We start from the raw sequence: 17,539 nt of genomic DNA on the forward strand, positions 1-17,539 counted from the left end.
ACCATGCCACGCCGATGGGGACGTATTGGCGGTTGCACTAATGAAGGCCGTCGGAGCGTGAGAACCCCTCCTCGTGGTCGTGCTTGCTCTTCCTTTTAGAACCGGGACATGCCCATGGCTTCGATGTCGTCGTGGTTAATGGTGGCATGGGGCGAAATCGGATGAAAGGGACAATGTCGAGCGCGTTGTGGGGACTAGAGGGCGCGACCGCTTGTCCTACGTTCCATTGATGCCGCACACATAACATGAAGCGGTCGATATTGATGCCGCGCTTAGAAGGCGACGCCACATCGGTAGTTGCGAGGGCGGACCTACGCACAAATTTGAGCCATGAATGGGTTAGCTCAAAATAGACACATTTTGAACCAAAATTTTAGCATAAAATATAATAAATTCCTCCTTTCTAGTTGAACCAAAACAGACTTGAGGTTTTACTCGTCGCGGCGGCGGAGGGATGAAGGATGAACAGAAAAGGAGGTGCCGGGCACGCGTAGTACGCGATGACGCCAAGAATGGCTGCATCATATTTCGTCGCGAGAGAAAAAGGAAAAACAATTTCTTTCTTTTGGTCTCTTTTGTCTTGCTTCCCCTCTGCCTCTGGGTTGTCGTCGTATCCGGACCGGACCCCACCACCCCCCTCCCCCTCTCCCAATCCCCCTTCCCTTTCTTATTGGGCATTTCGCCCCATTGAACCCCAAACCCTCGCCGGCCTCGCCACACCCGCCGCGCACCACCATCGCCCTCTCCTCTCGCACTCGCCGGCCAACCCCGCCACCGATCCCGCCCCGCTTCCAGTCGCCCCCCTCCCCTCCCCGCTCGCGCCCACGCCCACGCCCCCGACGCATCCGATCCAGCCGGAGGCGATGAACGGCACGGCGACGCCCGAGCCCACGGAGGCATCGGCCCCGACCCCGCAGCCGCCGCTCGACTGGAGGTTCTCGCAGGTCTTCGGCGAGCGCGGAGCAGGCGAGGACGTCCAGGACGGTACCGATCCAACCCCTCTCCTCCTCCTTGCCTTTGGTTTCTTCGTCGCTGCTACCCAGCTGGATCTTACCGCTTCTCTGCTCCCGAGCTGGGTGCGAGGTTAGGACACGTCAATGGGTGCTTATCATGTCATGGCTGGGGGATTCCTGCGCGGATCGAGCCTCCAATTTGCTCGATGCTTGGGTATTGGGGACCTCTTGCTTGTATCTCTGCCAGATCAGTGATGCACCCCTGCTGCTGATGCTCCGTAGCTAGTTTTGACTAGCAGATGCATACCGCCGTGTCATTCGGTGGAGCTGTCAAGGTCATTCCATTGGTGACACTACGGTAGAGTGTGTTCTGTACGAGTCTAGCTCAACGCCCTGGTTGGGTTATGTAGACGCGTAAGTAGCCTGGCAATTGGCGTTGGCCCGACAATGCATGTCGTGCTGCGGTAAGCGTGCAACAGTTATGATGTGTCTGTTCTTCTACTTCTGTAGGCTTCGTGCTATGAAATAAGGGAACACCACAATAGAGCTAGGCTACAGCTTTATAGTCTGTTGAACGATGCGCATCGGATGTGGGCGCTAGCTGCAAAACTATACAGATGCAAAGCGGACGATAAAAATGCCTGACACACAATTCATGCCTTGGTCGGATTTGTCGATACTTAATTCGTGTCGCTTGTTTGGCGATATTGCGTGGAGTACACCATGGGTTTCCATCTCTCTGATACCTGATGCAACATTCAGTTAAACGTGGATAGCATTGGAATTGATCATTTTTCGATTTAGTAGTTGTTTATCGTTCACCCACCCTAATTTAGCTTTGCTGCAATATCACTAGACACTAGACATACACCTAAAAGGTCAATCTTTTGATAGAAACAGAAATATTGCCTGTGTTTCTTTGTTCGCTATCAATTTCACTCTCTACTTTTCACAATCATATTTGCTAGTCACATGGATTTTCAAATGCTTGCTCTATCAAGCTTTCATTTTCTTATTTCCATTAGGTTCATCCTTAGCACCTAGTTTAACACAGTCACTTGGTAGTGGGTAATGTTGAACCTCAGTTTTATCGTCTGATTTACTCTGCTGAATTAAAATTGTCATTAGTCAATCTGCTGCTTCAGTGACAGTGCTAGAACCAAAACCTCTGAGGTTAACCTCTACATAAGTTTCCACAAATGATGGACTTTGTTGTATATATGAACACTGCAGCAATTTTCAAAAACATGTGATGTCAATTGACCACACAGCTGATGTATAGCACTGGCATTGACTGCTTTAAAGCTACTGAAGGCTTGCAAGTGTTTGATGAAAGCCACACTATTCTTGGTACCTTTTATCCCAGTTGCGTGCCAGCTTCTTAGGCTTTAAAGCTTGTTTGTATATGTGCTTGCTAGTAGAACTAATTAGTATGCATGCTTGCTTGTTTTATACATGCTTATCCCCATTGCTTCTTGTATGATCAAACAAACTATAGAGTGACATAATGCCATAATATGTTATGGATTCATATTAACTTAAGTACTTAACCTTAATATTTTTTCTTGTTCTTCTCTGCAGTTGATATCATCTCGGCAATAGAGTTCAATAAAACAGGACATCATCTTGCCACTGGGGACAGAGGGGGACGAGTTGTTTTGTTTGAAAGAACAGATGCCAAAGATGTATGTATAGAGAATTGAGTTTTGTTTTGCGATAAAAATATATTACCTCTGGGATTTATTGTTGTGCTCTGATGACTGAACATTTTCTGTTTCTGTTTTTCTTTAGCATGTCTCCAGAAAAGAGGCTGAGAAAGCTGATTATTCTATCAGCAGGCATCCAGAATTTCGTTACAAAACTGAGTTCCAAAGCCATGAACCAGAGGTATACCTTCGTTAATTGCTAAGTGGCAGCTTTGGTTTTCTGATGTACCTGCAACTTGACCAACTCACGTTGTTATGGAAATAGTTCGATTACCTTAAAAGCTTGGAAATTGAAGAGAAGATTAACAAGATAAAGTGGTGCCAAGAAACAAATGGTGCGTCGTTTCTTCTGTCCACAAATGACAAAACGATAAAGTTTTGGAAGGTATGCCTCATTGATCGACAACAATGAACATTTCCTATTATAGTCCCACTCCTTCTAGCTTGCAATTTCTTGAAAACCCTTTGTATGTGTTAATTTAAATAAATTTCCCTCTATGGTATTTTTTTGGCTGATCTGCTCGGTGTATATATCTGCTTCACGTACATATTTCTGTGCAACTTATTGATAATTGTGATGTTCTTTATGTTCTCATTTTTGAAGTTTCTCTGCATGAATACATTTTGGACTTACTTTATTTACCTATTCATTTCAAGGTCTATTTATTTGATATCATAAGTATGGCGTATCTGACAACAAATTTGTACTTACTCGAGCTACTTTGTATAGGTCCAAGAGAAGAAGGTTAAAAAGATATGTGAGATGAATATGAACACTTCAAATGCTCATGTGAATGGTGGCCCAAGCACACATGTTCCAAATGGTGGCATTTTAAAGCCTGGTGGACTTGCTTTACTTCGCATGCCTGTGGTAGTTGTACTCAACTCAAATCTGTTTATTTTATTTTTATAAATTTGCCAGACATATCACTGCTCATTTCTGGAATTCTTAATGAGCTGCACACGATCTTAAAATGGTTCACACTCATATCAGACATCTGTCATTATGCTGATTTTACCTATAGCTTTTTGTTTTGCTACATTTACCTAACCTTTCCTATACAACAGGTTACAAGCCAAGAAACCAGTCTCGCTGCAAATTGTCGTAGAGTCTATGCTCATGCACACGACTACCACATCAATTCCATTTCAAATAACAGGTTTCGACATTACTCATACTTCTGTGACTTTCATCTAGACATGCAAGTGGGTCAATATTAGGGTACCCATACACTAACTTTTGCAAAATGATGATGTCATCAGAAAAATAAGTTCATTTTTTGAACTAAAGAGGGTAGAGGGTACCCTAATATTGGCCCACTTGAATGTATACTTTAATATGTAGAATTTTATGTGGTTGGGCTGTAGTAAGAAGCTGCATCATTATACTTGAGATCAGTTAATGGGTTAATTTTGTACAGGCATGGTGGGTGCATGAGTTAAGGAATAGTTACTTGCGCATGCTGAAAAGATGTAAACAAAATCATATGTACTACATCATGTTAGAACATGTGACACCTGCAAAAAATCACGCAGTGATATGAATCATATGATTAAATGGGCTCTACACAAAAGTATGATCTAATTTTACAGTGCATATCTGTTCATATTTTTGCATGGTTTCGTGCGCGCGCACATATTCTAACATGATGTACATCTATGTTGATGCACGCAATCCTCTAGTTTAATACACGATCTCCCACCTTCATTCAAGGTTGTCACTATGATTATATATAACTGCTATGCACCTCATATACATTTAACTGAGCTAAAACCTGTCCATTTTTATGTAGTAACATTTACTGCTTCCTGTCCTTCTGTTTGCAGTGATGGTGAGACGTTCATATCAGCAGATGATTTACGGATAAATCTTTGGAATTTGGAAATCAGCAATCAAAGTTTCAATATTGTTGATGTTAAGCCAACAAACATGGAGGATCTCACTGGTATAGCTTCTAGATGTGCTTATTAGGGGCATACCTTTATAGCTTTATATGTTTGAGACAAAAACATTTACAACCTCAAGTCACTTAGTTGGAAAACGATACCCTCCTATACAGCTATGGCAATAGGCTAAGTGAAGTGATGTGACTAGTCTAGTGCTCATGAGAAATTGTATGTAGCTACATGTATTTATACATTACTGCATTATGGTAATATTATTTCCTTTCATGTAAATGATAAAATGAAAATATTGAACTAAAATTGTTTTAAGCGAGACGGATGTGTAGTTCTTACTTTAAACATGAGTTGATAGTTGGTCTTTCCTAGTTGACCTCGTACTTTAACATGTTTGAATTTTTGATGTGGTTGCATAACATGTTCCTGGTTGTCATGTTTGTGATTTGCAGAGGTTATAACATCTGCGGAGTTCCATCCTTCTCACTGTAATACGTTGGCATATAGTAGCTCAAAGGGCTCCATTCGACTTGTTGACCTGCGGCAATCAGCTCTTTGTGATACTCATTCCAAACTGTGAGCTTTCATTTGATAGTTGCTCATTTTATTATTTCTACATACAGTACTTTGTTTAGAAGAACAGATGACGGACATTGATTCGTCAGTTCTGCCTCGAATTGATCATCTTGCTTTGCACTGTTTTTAACTTTTTATAGATGTTGCTGTTTAATGTTGTAGCTTTGAGCAGCATGAGTCAGCGGGTTCAAGATCCTTTTTTACTGAGATTATAGCCTCAATTTCAGACATAAAGTTCTCCATGGATGGGAGACATATTCTGAGTCGCGACTACATGACTCTGAAGGTTTGTTCCTGAAACTTCTGGAGTGCCAGGGCCACTGCAATTTAGTTGATCAGTTTTTGTGTTGTTGACCCCGCCGTTTCCTTTTACATTGTAACCGCTGACACAACCTAACCAAATTAACAAGTGAGCTATTTTTATTTTCTACACTTGGTGATATTCCGAAGATCTATATTTGTTTTTGCTTGGGGTGTACTGTTTATAAATATTTGCATTGCACCATGTACTTCTTCAGATGCAATTCGATCAATATCAATCATAGTCCTACAATGACCAATAAGTGCATCATCACTGTTGTCTATATCTTTGTTTAAATTTCTTTGGTGTACTTAATATTTTATTTCAGCTTGTAAACTACAGCTTTAGAGACTTTACAGTATTCTGTTACATGTAGCTATGTAAGTGTTATATATCTGCACTTCTGCAGTTCAGTGCTTTTCATTAGATTTTTTTTACCTGCTGTTACAGCTATGGGATGTTAATATGGATTCTGGTCCAGTTGCGACGTTCCAGGTTCACGAGTATTTAAGGCCCAAGGTAATTTAATCCACTCTTAAGATAAATGATCGCTATTTCTTTGAATACAATGGACAACAAACACATTTACTTGGAGTAACCCTAATTCAACGTGTTTCTTTCTGAAACTGCAGTTATGTGATTTATATGAAAATGATTCAATTTTTGACAAATTTGAGTGTTGTCAAAGTGGAGATGGGTTGCGGGTAGCAACTGGTTCTTACAGGTAGTTTGGTGTGTGCAGCTCAGTTGTGGTACTACTTAGTTTCCTTCAGGAACTGATGGTTTCTTGATCTGTTTTCCTTCAGCAACATTTTCCGTGTGTTCAATTGTGGTGCTGGTGACAGTGAGGTAACAACGCTTGAAGCAACTCGAAACCCTACAAGGTAAATCCTATTTACAGAGAAATGGTGGAAGCAAACAAAGTGTACTGTAGCAAATGATGCATATTCATATAAATCAGTGTGCATTAGCTGCTACTATGTTTGCCTGTAAAATAAATTGTTGCAGTGGTTCCAACTGTTTCTTGATTTTATCATTTTTCCTACTTGTGCAGGAGGCAGGCCCAGAATCCTGCACGGCCTGTGAGATCTATGACAAGGAATGTTAGACGAGGTTAGCTTCATGTTCAAATATGCTAAGTACTTAAGCTATAGAGGTACCACAACTATTTATAATGTAAACCTTATTCTGGCGCAGAGAACACTGGAATAGATGCCAATGGGAATTCCTACGACTTGAGCACAAAACTGCTCCATTTGGCATGGCACCCGGCAGAAAATCTAATTGCCTGTGCTGCAGCCAACAGCTTATACATGTACTATGGGTAAACACGGGAAAGGAACAGAGGGACAGTTCTTTTTTTGGCAGCTGCTCCTGGCGAGAAGGGTAGTTTTATCCCCGGTATGGCAAATCAGGGAGTTGTTGGAGATGGTGTATTTTGAGCCAGTCACATGGTTTTCTTTTGAGTTCCATATAGAGCTGTCCAAGAGTCCAAGAGGAAGTGACTGGATCATTCCCGGGAAGCAGCTTGATTCTGATTATTTTTTTTACTGGGGGAAAGGCCTGTCTTTCCCCTATAGGTTCGTTTAGATTTAAAGATAAGATTCTAGTTGAACATTTGGGAGGAACACAAACTTTTGGTCATCTCCAGTAGATGATAAGGGGATGAACTCCCGTTGTGATGGAATCATGGAGCTTGTAATATCAATACAGGGGCATTGATTATTTCTTATAATTTCAATTTCAAAGTGACCATTCACATTTCCCCCAATTGTTAGGAAACCTGTTTCTTCACGGATTCTGTATCTTGTATGACCGCTTAATGTACTTCACCTTCCTGAATTCTCCTGAATTCGGTTTTGAGAGTGTTCTTTCATTGGGTTGGTGTGTTCTGAGGATGTGAGCCTACCAACATTGACGCCGTGGCCCCTTGATAACAACAAGGCCACAATCGTTTGGTAGCCTGCATGTCCCTTGGCTCGCATCGGTCTAGCTTTTCTTGGTCAGTTTGGTTACCTGGTCGAGGCCGCGTTCTTGCAGGAACCGTTTCTCAAAGCACCCTCGGGCCATATCCTGGAGGAACGTCCGGTTCGGCGGTTTTCGCGAGCCACCCCCGTTTCCGCAGAAGTGGAACGCGGCGTCCTCGCAGAGCCACCGCGGGAGATGGTGGGACGGCAAAATCTCGGTGGGATGAATTTCGCCACCGTAGTATATAGGAGCGGCTCTCTCACCGGCAAATCCAAATCCCCCATTTCCCCCCATTTTGAGCTCATCCACCGTTCGCGATCTAGCGTCATGGCCGGCTCTACCTCACCCACACTGTCGGCGAGGCTTGCGGTGGCGACGGCGGTTGTGGCGGCGACTACTGGCTGCGGATGGTCGTCTTCTTCCTCTGCGTCCATGACTTCGGTTGTGGTAAGCTTCTGCAAACCCTAGGCTTAGATCTAGATCTTTTGAGTACACAACCGGTGTCTGAACGAATCCATTGTAGGACATTCCTTTGTCGCCGGTGGAGGTTGTGGAGGTTTTCCAGGTTCCATCTGACTCTACGACAGGGACCGTTCTCGCCGTTGACTCTTCCACTGGGACGGTGGTGCTGCCTACATCTTCGCTAGGGTCCCCTGCTTCCCCGACTTCGGTGCTACGTGTGGCTCCTTTGACTGTAAGACCTCTCTTACCTATCTCGCTGTACATTGATGTGGTACCGGTACTTCATTGTTCTGCTAGTGCTTAAGGATGTCCATGTGGTAGTTCATTGATCTGCTAGTGCTTAAGGATGTCCATGTGGTAGTGCTAGTTCATTGATCTGCTAATGTTTGTCATGTAGGCCATCATACCTTTGGGCTCCCCTGATCTGTCTGCATCAACTGTGAATTCTCAGCTATGTCTGATTGCAAGCAAATCAGCCATGGTTTGAAAACCTAAGCTACCAGTGTTTGTGCTAAACCGGTTGGTTCAGCTTGTTCGTAGCGGCGTCTGCTTCAACATGGGATTCAAGGAGCAACAGATGAAGAAGGTAGCCACAGATGTTCTTGCATTCGCTGCCGTACATGTCACCACTCTTCAGCTGTACAACCACATCAGAAACTGGAGGACGAAGTGGAGCATCATTATGAAGATGAAATCCGATCGCATTTTGGACATGAGCGAAGATGGTTACTGCTTCTACGGCGGTGATGAAGGGACGGCGGACGAGTACATCCAGGTACAAAGCCTCATTCAGTTCGTGCATAGATATGAAAGTATATATATGTCAATATCGTCCGCACTAACTGAAAGGACACAGATGTCGCCTAGAGGGGGGGGGGGGGGAGTAGGCGATTTAAAACTTTTACGAGATGGGCTTAACAAATGCGGAATAAAACTAGAGTTTACTTTGTCAAGCCTAAAGCCTATATACTATGGTTCACCTATGTGCACCAACAACTTATTCTAAGCAATGGTTCATCTATGTGCACCAACAACTTATGCTAAGCAATACAAGCAAGTATGTGATAGCAAGATATATATAACTTCAAGCACGATGGCTATCACAAGGTAAAGTGCATAAGTAAAGAGCTCGGGTATAGAGATAACCGAGGCACACGGGAGAAGATGATTTATCCCGGAGTTCACACTCTTGCGAGTGCTAATCTCCGGTGGAGAGGTGCGGTGGCTTAGTGCTCCCGAACGCCACAAGAGGCTCACCTTGAGGTGTGGTTGCTCGATGCACACCAACGCCACAAAGGCCTCACCCCAAGATGCGGTACTCACACCACACACCGAACGCCACGAAGGCGCCTCACCTAAATCTCCGGTGACCCTCGCCACAAAGGCCTAGGTCACGGTTCCACTAAGGATTTCCTTCGAGGCGGAAACCGGGCCTTACACAAAGGTTGGGGCACAAGCTCTAAAACATCACATGGATAAGGTCCAAATAACAACCAAGAAAGATGATGCAAGGATGCAAAGGTGATGTCTACGGGTGCTTCTATTCTTGTAGACAGTGTTGGGCCTCCAAGAGCAGAGGTTTGTAGAACAGCAGCAAGTTTCCCTTAAGTGGATCACCCAAGGTTTATCGAACTCAGGGAGGAAGAGGTCAAAGATATCCCTCTCAAGCAACCCTGCAATCACGATACAAGAAGTCTCTTGTGTCCCCAACACACCTAATACACTTGTCGGATGTATAGGTGCACTAGTTCGGCGAAGAGATAGTGAAATACAAGTAGTATGGATGTATATGAGTGGTAATAGCAATCTGAATAAAATATGGCAGCGAGTAAACATGCAACGAACGATAAATAAACGGAGTTTCGATGCTTAGAAACAAGGCCTAGGGATCATACTTTCACTAGTGGACACTCTCAACATTGATCACATAATAAAACCACTCTACACTCTTTTGTTGGATGATGAACACCACTAATTGCGTAGGGCTACAAGAGCACCTCAATGCCGGAGTTAACAAGCTCCACAACATTCGATGTTCATATTTAAATAACCTTAGAGTTCATGATAGATCATTGCAATTACACCAAGTACTAACATAGCATGCACACTGTCCCATCACACTATGAAGGAGGAATAGATCACATCAATACTATCATAGCAATAATTAACTTCATAATCTACAAGAGATTACAATCATAACCTACGCCAAGTACTACATGATGCACACACTGTCACCATTACACCATGGAGGAGGAATATAATACTTTAATAACATCACTAGAGTAACACATAGATGGATAGTGATACAAAGCTCATATGAATCTCAATCATGTAAGGCAGCTCATGAGATCATTGTATTGAAGTACATAGGAGAGAAATTAACCACATAGCTACCGGTACAGCCCTTAGCCTCGATGGAGAACTACTCCCTCCTCATGGGAGACAGCAGCGTTGATGAAGATGGCGGTGGTGTCGGTGGAGATGCCTTCCGGGGGCACTTCCCCGTCCCGGCGGCGTGTCGGAACAGAGACTCCTGTCCCCCAGATCTTGGCTTCGCGATGGCGGCGGCTCTGGAAGGTCTCTCGTACCGTGGCTTTTTCGTGTAGGGTTTTCGCGACGGAGGCTTTAAGTAGGCGGAAGGGCAAGGTCGGTGGAGTCCTGGTGGGACCACACACTAGGGGGGCGCGCCCTACCCCCTGGCCGCACGTGTGGGCCCCCCAGGGCTCCCCTCTGGTGGCTCTCGGGTGTTCTGGAAGCTCCGTGGAATTCTAAGATGCTGGGCGTTGATTTCGTCCGATTCCGAGAATATTTCCTTACTAGGATTTCTGAAACCAAAAACAGCGAGAACAACAGAACGGCCCTTCGGCATCTCGTCAATAGGTTAGTTCCGGAAAACTCATAATAATGACATATAATGTGTATAAAACATGTAAGTATCATCATAAAAGTAGCATGGAACATAAGAAATTATAGATACGTTTGAGACGTATCAAGCATCCCCAAGCTTAGTTCCTACTCGCCCTCGAGTAGGTAAACGATAACAAGGATAATTTCTGAAGTGACATGTTATCATAATCTTGATCAATACTATTGTAAAGCATATGAGATGAATGCAGCGATTCGAAGCAATGATGAAGATAATGAGTAAACAAATGAATCATATAGCAAAGACTTTTTTATGAATAATACTTTCAAGACAAGCATCAATAAGACTTGCATAAGAGTTACTCATAAAGCAATAGATTCTTAGTATAAAGCATTGAAGCAACACAAAGGAAGATATAAGTTTCAGCGGTTGCTTTCAACTTCAACATATTTATCTCATGGATAATTGTCAACACAAAGTAATATAACAAGTGCAATAGGTAAACATGTAAGAATCAATGCACACGAGTTGACACAAGTGTTTGCTTCTGGGATAGAAAGAATAGGTAAACTGACTCAACAATAAAGTAAAAGATTGGCCCTTCGCAGAGGGAAGCATTGATTACTATATTTGTGCTAGAGCTTTTCATTTTGAAAACAAGAAACAATTTTGTCAACGGTAGTAATAAAGCATATGTGTTATGTATAAGATATCCTATAAGTTGCAAGCCTCATGCATAGTATACCAATAGTGCTCGCACCTTGTCCTAATTAGCTTGGATTAACACGGATTATCATTGCATAGCATATGTTTCAACCAAGTGTCACAAAGGGGTACCTCTATGCCGCCTGTACAAAGGTCTAAGGAGAAAGCTCGCATTGGATTTCTCGCTTTTGATTATTCTCAACTTAGACATCCATACCGGGACAACATAGACAACAGATAATGGACTCCTCTTTAATGCATAAGCATTCAACAACAGTTAATATTCTCATAAGAGATTGAGGATTAGTTGTCCAAACTGAAACTTCCACCATGAATCATGGCTTTAGTTAGTAGCCCAATGTTCTTCTCTAACATTATGCATACTCAAACCATTTGATCATGAAAATCTCCCTTACTTCAGACAAGATGAACATGCATAGCAACTCACATGATATTCAACAAAGGTAAAAGTTGATGGCGTTCCCAGAAACATGGTTACCGCTCAACAAGCAACTTATTAAGAAATAAGACACATAAGTACATATTCTTCACCACGATAGTTTTTAAGGCTATTTGTCCCATGAGCTATATATTGCAAAGACAAAGAATAGAAATTTAAAGGTAGCACTCAAGTAATGTACTTTTGAATGGCGGAGAAATACCATGTGGTAGGTAGGTATGGTGGACACAAATGGCATAGTTTTTGGCTCAAGGATTTGGATGCACGAGAAGAATTCCTCTCAATACAAGGCTAGGCTAGCAAGGTTGTTTGAAACAAAATCAAGTATAAAAAGGTGCAGCAAGACTCACATGTGAACATATTGTAAACATTATAAGACTTTACATCGTCTCCTTGTTGTTCAAACACCTTAACCAGAAAATATCTAGACTCTAGAGAGACCAATCATGCAAACCAAATTTTAACAAGCTCTATGTAGTCATTCATTAATGAGTACAAGGTACATGATGCAAGAGCTTAAACATGATCTATATGAGCACAACAATTTCCAAGTATCACATTATTCAAGACATTAAACCATTTACCACATGCGGCATTTTCCGTTTCCAACCATATAACAATGAATGAAATAGTCCAACTTTCGCAATGAACATTAAAGATAAAGCTAAGAACATATTTGTTCATACGAAACATCGGAGCGTGTCTCTCTCCCAAACAAAGAATGCTAGGATCCGATCTTATTCAAACAAAAACAAAAATAAAAACAAACAGACGCTCCAAGTAAAGTACATAAGATGTGACGGAATAAAAATATAGTTTCACTAGAGGTGACCTGATAATTTGTCGATGAAGAAGGGGGTGCCTTGGGTATCCCCAAGCTTAGACTTTTCACTCTTCTTGATCATAGTATATCATCCTCCTCTCTTGACCCTTGAAAACTTCCTTCACACCAAACTCAAAACAAACTCATTAGAGGGTTAGTGCATAATCAAAAATTCACATATTCAGAGGTGACACAATCATTCTTAACACTTCTGGACATTGCACAAAGCTACTGAAAGTTAATGGAACAAAGAAATCCATCAAACATAGCAAAACGAGGCAATGCGAAATAAAAGGCAGAATCTGTCAAAACGAACAGTCCGTAAAGACGAATTTTTTTGAGGCACCAGACTTGCTCAGATGAAAATGCCAAAATTGAATGAAAGTTGCGTACATATCTGAGGATCACGCACGTAAATTGGCAGATTTTTCTGAGTTACCTACAGAGAGGCATATTGAAATTCGTGACAGCAAGAAATCTGTTTCTGCGCAGTAATCCAAATCTAGTATTGACTTTACTATCAAAGACTTTACTTGGCACAACAATGCAATAAAATAAAGATAAGGAGAGGTTGGTACAGTAGTAACAACTTCCAAGACTCAAATATAAAACAAAATTGCTGTAGTAAAATAAAGACATGGGTTATCTCCCAAGAAGTGCTTTCTTTATAGCCATTAAGATGGGCTCAGCAGTTTTAATGATGCACTCGCAAGAAATAAAAGTTGAAGCAAAAGAGAGCATCAAGAAGCAAATTCAAAACAAATTTAAGCCCAACCCACTTCCTATGGAAAGGAATGTTGTAAATAAACAAATTCATGAAGCATAATGCAACATGCATAGAAAGATAAAACAAGTGTAACTTCAAAAATTTCAGCATATAGAGAGGTGTTTTAGTAACATGAAAACTTTTACAACCATATTTTCCTCTCTCATAATAACTTTCAGTAGCATCATGAACAAACTCAATAATATAACTATCACATAAAGCATTTTTATTCACATGCATAAAAGTATCATTACTCTCCACATAAGCATAATCAATTTTATTAGTTGTAGTGGGAGCAAATTCAACAAAGTAACTATCATTATTATTCTCATCATCAAATATAGGAGACATAGTATAATCATAATAAGCTTTATCCTCCATAGTAGGCGGCACTAGAAGACCACTATCATTATAATCATCATAAATAGGAGGCAAAGTATCATCAAAGAAAATTTTCTCCTCAATGCTTGGGGGACTAAAAATATCATGCTCATTAAAATCAGCTTCCCCAAGCTTAGAATTTTCCATAGCATTAGCAACAATGGTGTTCAAAGCATTCATATTAATAACATTCCCATTAGCATGCATATAAAGTTCCATGGGTTTTTTAATTCTCTCTTCAAACACATCATGTCCTAATTCAAGATAAAGTTCATAAAGATCTCTCATATTTTTGTTGTTTTCCATTATGCCTTACTAGTGTAAACAAGAAACAAAAAGATGCAATTGCAGGATCTAAAGGAAATAGCTTCGAGCACTTACAACGGCAACAGAAAATAACTTAGTTACCTGGGACCGGAGTGTGAGTGCCTTTTACCTTTCCTCCCCGGCAACGGCGCCAGAAAAGTGCTTGATGTCTACGGGTGCTTCTATTCTTGTAGACAGTGTTGGGCCTCCAAGAGAAGAGGTTTGTAGAACATCAACAAGTTTCCCTTAAGTGGATCACCCAAGGTTTATCGAACTTAGGGAGGAAGAGGTCAAAGATATCCCTCTCAAGCAACCCTGCAATCACGATACAAGAAGTCTCTTGTGTCCCCAACACACCTAATACACTTGTCAGATGTATAGGTGCACTAGTTCGGCGAAGAGATAGTGAAATACAAGTAGTATGGATGTATATGAGTGGTAATAGCAATCTGAATAAAATATGGCAGCGAGTAAACATGCAACGAACGATAAATAAACGGAGTTTCGATGCTTAGAAACAAGGCCTAGGGATCATACTTTCACTAGTGGACACTCTCAACATTGATCACATAATAAAACCACTCTACACTCTTTTGTTGGATGATACACCACTAATTGCATAGGGCTACAAGAGCACCTCAATGCCGGAGTTAACAAGCTCCACAACATTCGATGTTCATATTTAAATAACCTTAGAGTGCATGATAGATCATTGCAATTACACCAAGTACTAACATAGCATGCACATTGTCCCATCACACTATGAAGGAGGAATAGATCACATCAATACTATCATAGCAATAATTAACTTCATAATCTACAAGAGATTACAATCATAACCTACACCAAGTACTACATGATGCACACACTGTCACCATTACACCATGGAGGAGGAATATAATACTTTAATAACATCACTAGAGTAACACATAGATGAATAGTGATACAAAGCTCATATGAATCTCAATCATGTAAGGCAGCTCATGAGATCATTGTATTGAAGTACATAGGAGAGAGATTAACCACATAGCTACCGGTACAGCCCTTAGCCTCGATGGAGAACTACTCCCTCCTCATGGGAGACAGAAGCGTTGATGAAGATGGCGGTGGTGTCGATGGAGATGCCTTCCGGGAGCACTTCCCCGTCCCGGCGGCGTGCCGGAACAGAGACTCCTGTCCCCCAGATCTTGGCTTCGCGATGGCGGCGGCTCTGGAAGGTTTCTCGTACCGTGGCTTTTTCGTGTAGGGTTTTCGCGACGGAGGCTTTAAGTAGGCGTGATACGTCTCCGACGTATCGATAATTTCTTATGTTCCATGCCACATTATTGATGTTATCTACATGTTTTATGCACACTTTATGTCATATTCGTGCATTTTCTGGAACTAACCTATTAACAAGATGCCGAAGTGCCAGTTGTTGTTTTCTGCTGTTTTTGGTTTCAGAAATCCTAGTAAGGAAATATTCTCGGAATTGGACAAAATCAAAGCCCAGGGGCCTATTTTTCCACGAAGCTTCCAGAAGTCCGAAGACGAGACGAAGAGGGGCCACGGGGTGGCCAAACCCTAGGGCGGCGCGGCCCCACCCCTGGCCGCGCCGGCCTATGGTGTGGGCCCCCGTGCCGCCTCTTGACTTGCCCTTCCGCCTACTTAAAGCCTCCGTGACGAAACCCCCGGTACCGAGAACCACGATACGGAAAACCTTCCCGGAGACGCCGTCGCCGCCGATCCCATCTCGGGGGATCCGGGAGATCACCTCCGGCACCACTGCCGGAGGGGAATCATCCCCGGAGGACTCTACGCCGCCATGGTCGCCTCCGGTGTGATGTGTGAGTAGTCTACCCCTGGACTATGGGTCCATAGCAGTAGCTAGATGGTTGTCTTCTCCCCATTGTGCTATCATTGTCGGATCTTGTGAGCTGCCTAACATGATCAAGATCATCTATCTGTAATTATATATGTTGCGTTTGTTGGGATCCGATGAATAGAGAATACTTGTTATGTTGATTATCAAAGTTATGCTTATGTGTTGTTTATGATCTTGCATGCTCTCCGTTACTAGTAGATGCTCTGGCCAAGTAGATGCTTGTAACTCCAAGAGGGAGTACTTATGCTCAATAGTGGGTTCATGCCTGCATTGACACACGGGACGATGTGAGAAAGTTCTAAGGTTGTGTTGTCTTTGTTGCCACTAGGGATAAAACATTGATGCTATGTCTAAGGATGTAGTTGTTGATTACATTACGCACCATACTTAATGCAATTGTACTGTTGCTTGCAACTTAATGCTTGGAGGGGTTCGGATGATAACACTGAAGGTGGACTTTTTAGGCATAGATGCGGTTGGATGGCGGTCTATGTACTTTGTCGTAATGCCCAATTAAATCTCACTATACTCATCATGATATGTATGTGCATTGTCATGCTCTCTTTATTTGTCAATTGCCCAAGCTGTAATTTGTTCACCCAACATGCTTGTTCGTCTTATGGGAGAGACACCTCTAGTGAGCTGTGGACCCCGGTCCAATTCTCTTTACTTGAAATACAATCTATTGCAATACTTGTTTTCTTGTTTTCTCTGCAAACAATCATCTTCCACACAATACGGTTAATCCTTTGTTACAGCAAGCCGGTGAGATTGACAACCTCAGCTGTTTCGTTGGGGCAAAGTACTTTGGTTGTGTTGTGCGGGTTCCACGTTGGCGCCGGAATCCCTGGTGTTGCGCCGCACTACATCTCGCCGCCATCAACCTTCAACGTGCTTCTTGACTCCCTGCTTGGTCCGATTAAACCTTGGTTTCTTACTGAGGGAAACTTGCCGCTGTGCGCATCACACCTTCCTCTTGGGGTTCCCAACGGACGCGTGTCGAACGAAAAGACAATACGTCAACCACGCGCATCAAGGCGGAAGGGCAAGGTCGGTGGAGTCCTGGTGGGACCACACACTAGGGGGGGCGCCCTACCCCCTGGCCGCACCGGCCACACGTGTGGGCCCCCTAGGGCTCCCCTATGGTGGCTCTCGGGTGTTCTGGAAGCTCCGTGGAATTCTAAGATGCTGGGCGTTGATTTCGTCCGATTCCAAGAATATTTCCTTACTAGGATTTCTGAAACCAAAAACAGCGAGAAAACAACAAACTGGCCCTTCGGCATCTCGTCAATAGGTTAGTTCCGGAAAACGCATAATAATGACATATAATGTGTATAAAACATGTAAGTATCATCATAAAAGTAGCATGGAACATAAGAAATTATAGATACGTTTGAGACGTATCAAAAGGTTTGAGCTCTCTCCGAATGATACGATCGAGTTACTCACTCGAGAGCCCTCTTGATAGTACGGCAACTAAACTATAAACCGGTCTCCAACTAC

General features: G+C 42.6%; 1 protein-coding gene across 2 annotated transcripts; it reads left to right on the plus strand.

Moving 5' to 3' along the window:
* Positions 1-860: 860 nt before the first annotated feature.
* On the plus strand, positions 861-7,198 carry LOC124663237 (serine/threonine protein phosphatase 2A 55 kDa regulatory subunit B beta isoform-like). 2 transcript variants are annotated; one of them, XM_047200960.1, is made up of 14 exons: positions 861-984; positions 2,535-2,638; positions 2,745-2,840; positions 2,925-3,044; positions 3,390-3,533; positions 3,728-3,819; positions 4,487-4,605; positions 5,011-5,134; positions 5,297-5,420; positions 5,886-5,954; positions 6,068-6,159; positions 6,242-6,319; positions 6,490-6,548; positions 6,633-7,198. In XM_047200960.1, the coding sequence occupies exons 1-14, from the start codon at positions 864-866 to the stop codon at positions 6,761-6,763; spliced, it is 1,473 nt and encodes a 490-aa protein (XP_047056916.1). In that variant the 5' UTR covers positions 861-863; the 3' UTR covers positions 6,764-7,198. The 2 variants fall into 2 exon arrangements, with proteins under 2 accessions (XP_047056916.1, XP_047056918.1); XM_047200962.1 differs by having other exon boundaries at positions 3,390-3,530.
* Positions 7,199-17,539: the final 10,341 nt, after the last annotated feature.

Source organism: Lolium rigidum, chromosome 6 (genome assembly GCF_022539505.1).
Source record: "Lolium rigidum isolate FL_2022 chromosome 6, APGP_CSIRO_Lrig_0.1, whole genome shotgun sequence".
In the NCBI taxonomy this organism is placed as follows: domain Eukaryota; kingdom Viridiplantae; phylum Streptophyta; class Magnoliopsida; order Poales; family Poaceae; genus Lolium; species Lolium rigidum.

What these genes read in the sequence shown, in the direction of transcription:
- LOC124663237 (XM_047200960.1), top strand. Translation starts at nt 864, where the DNA reads ATGAACGGCACGGCGACGCCCGAGCCCACGGAGGCATCGGCCCCGACC. An exon ending in TACTTCGCATGCCTGTGGTA is followed by an intron (nt 3,534 to 3,727) that starts GTTGTACTCAAC and finishes CCTATACAACAG; the next exon opens with GTTACAAGCCAAGAAACCAG. An exon ending in GCAACTCGAAACCCTACAAG is followed by an intron (nt 6,320 to 6,489) that starts GTAAATCCTATT and finishes CTACTTGTGCAG; the next exon opens with GAGGCAGGCCCAGAATCCTG.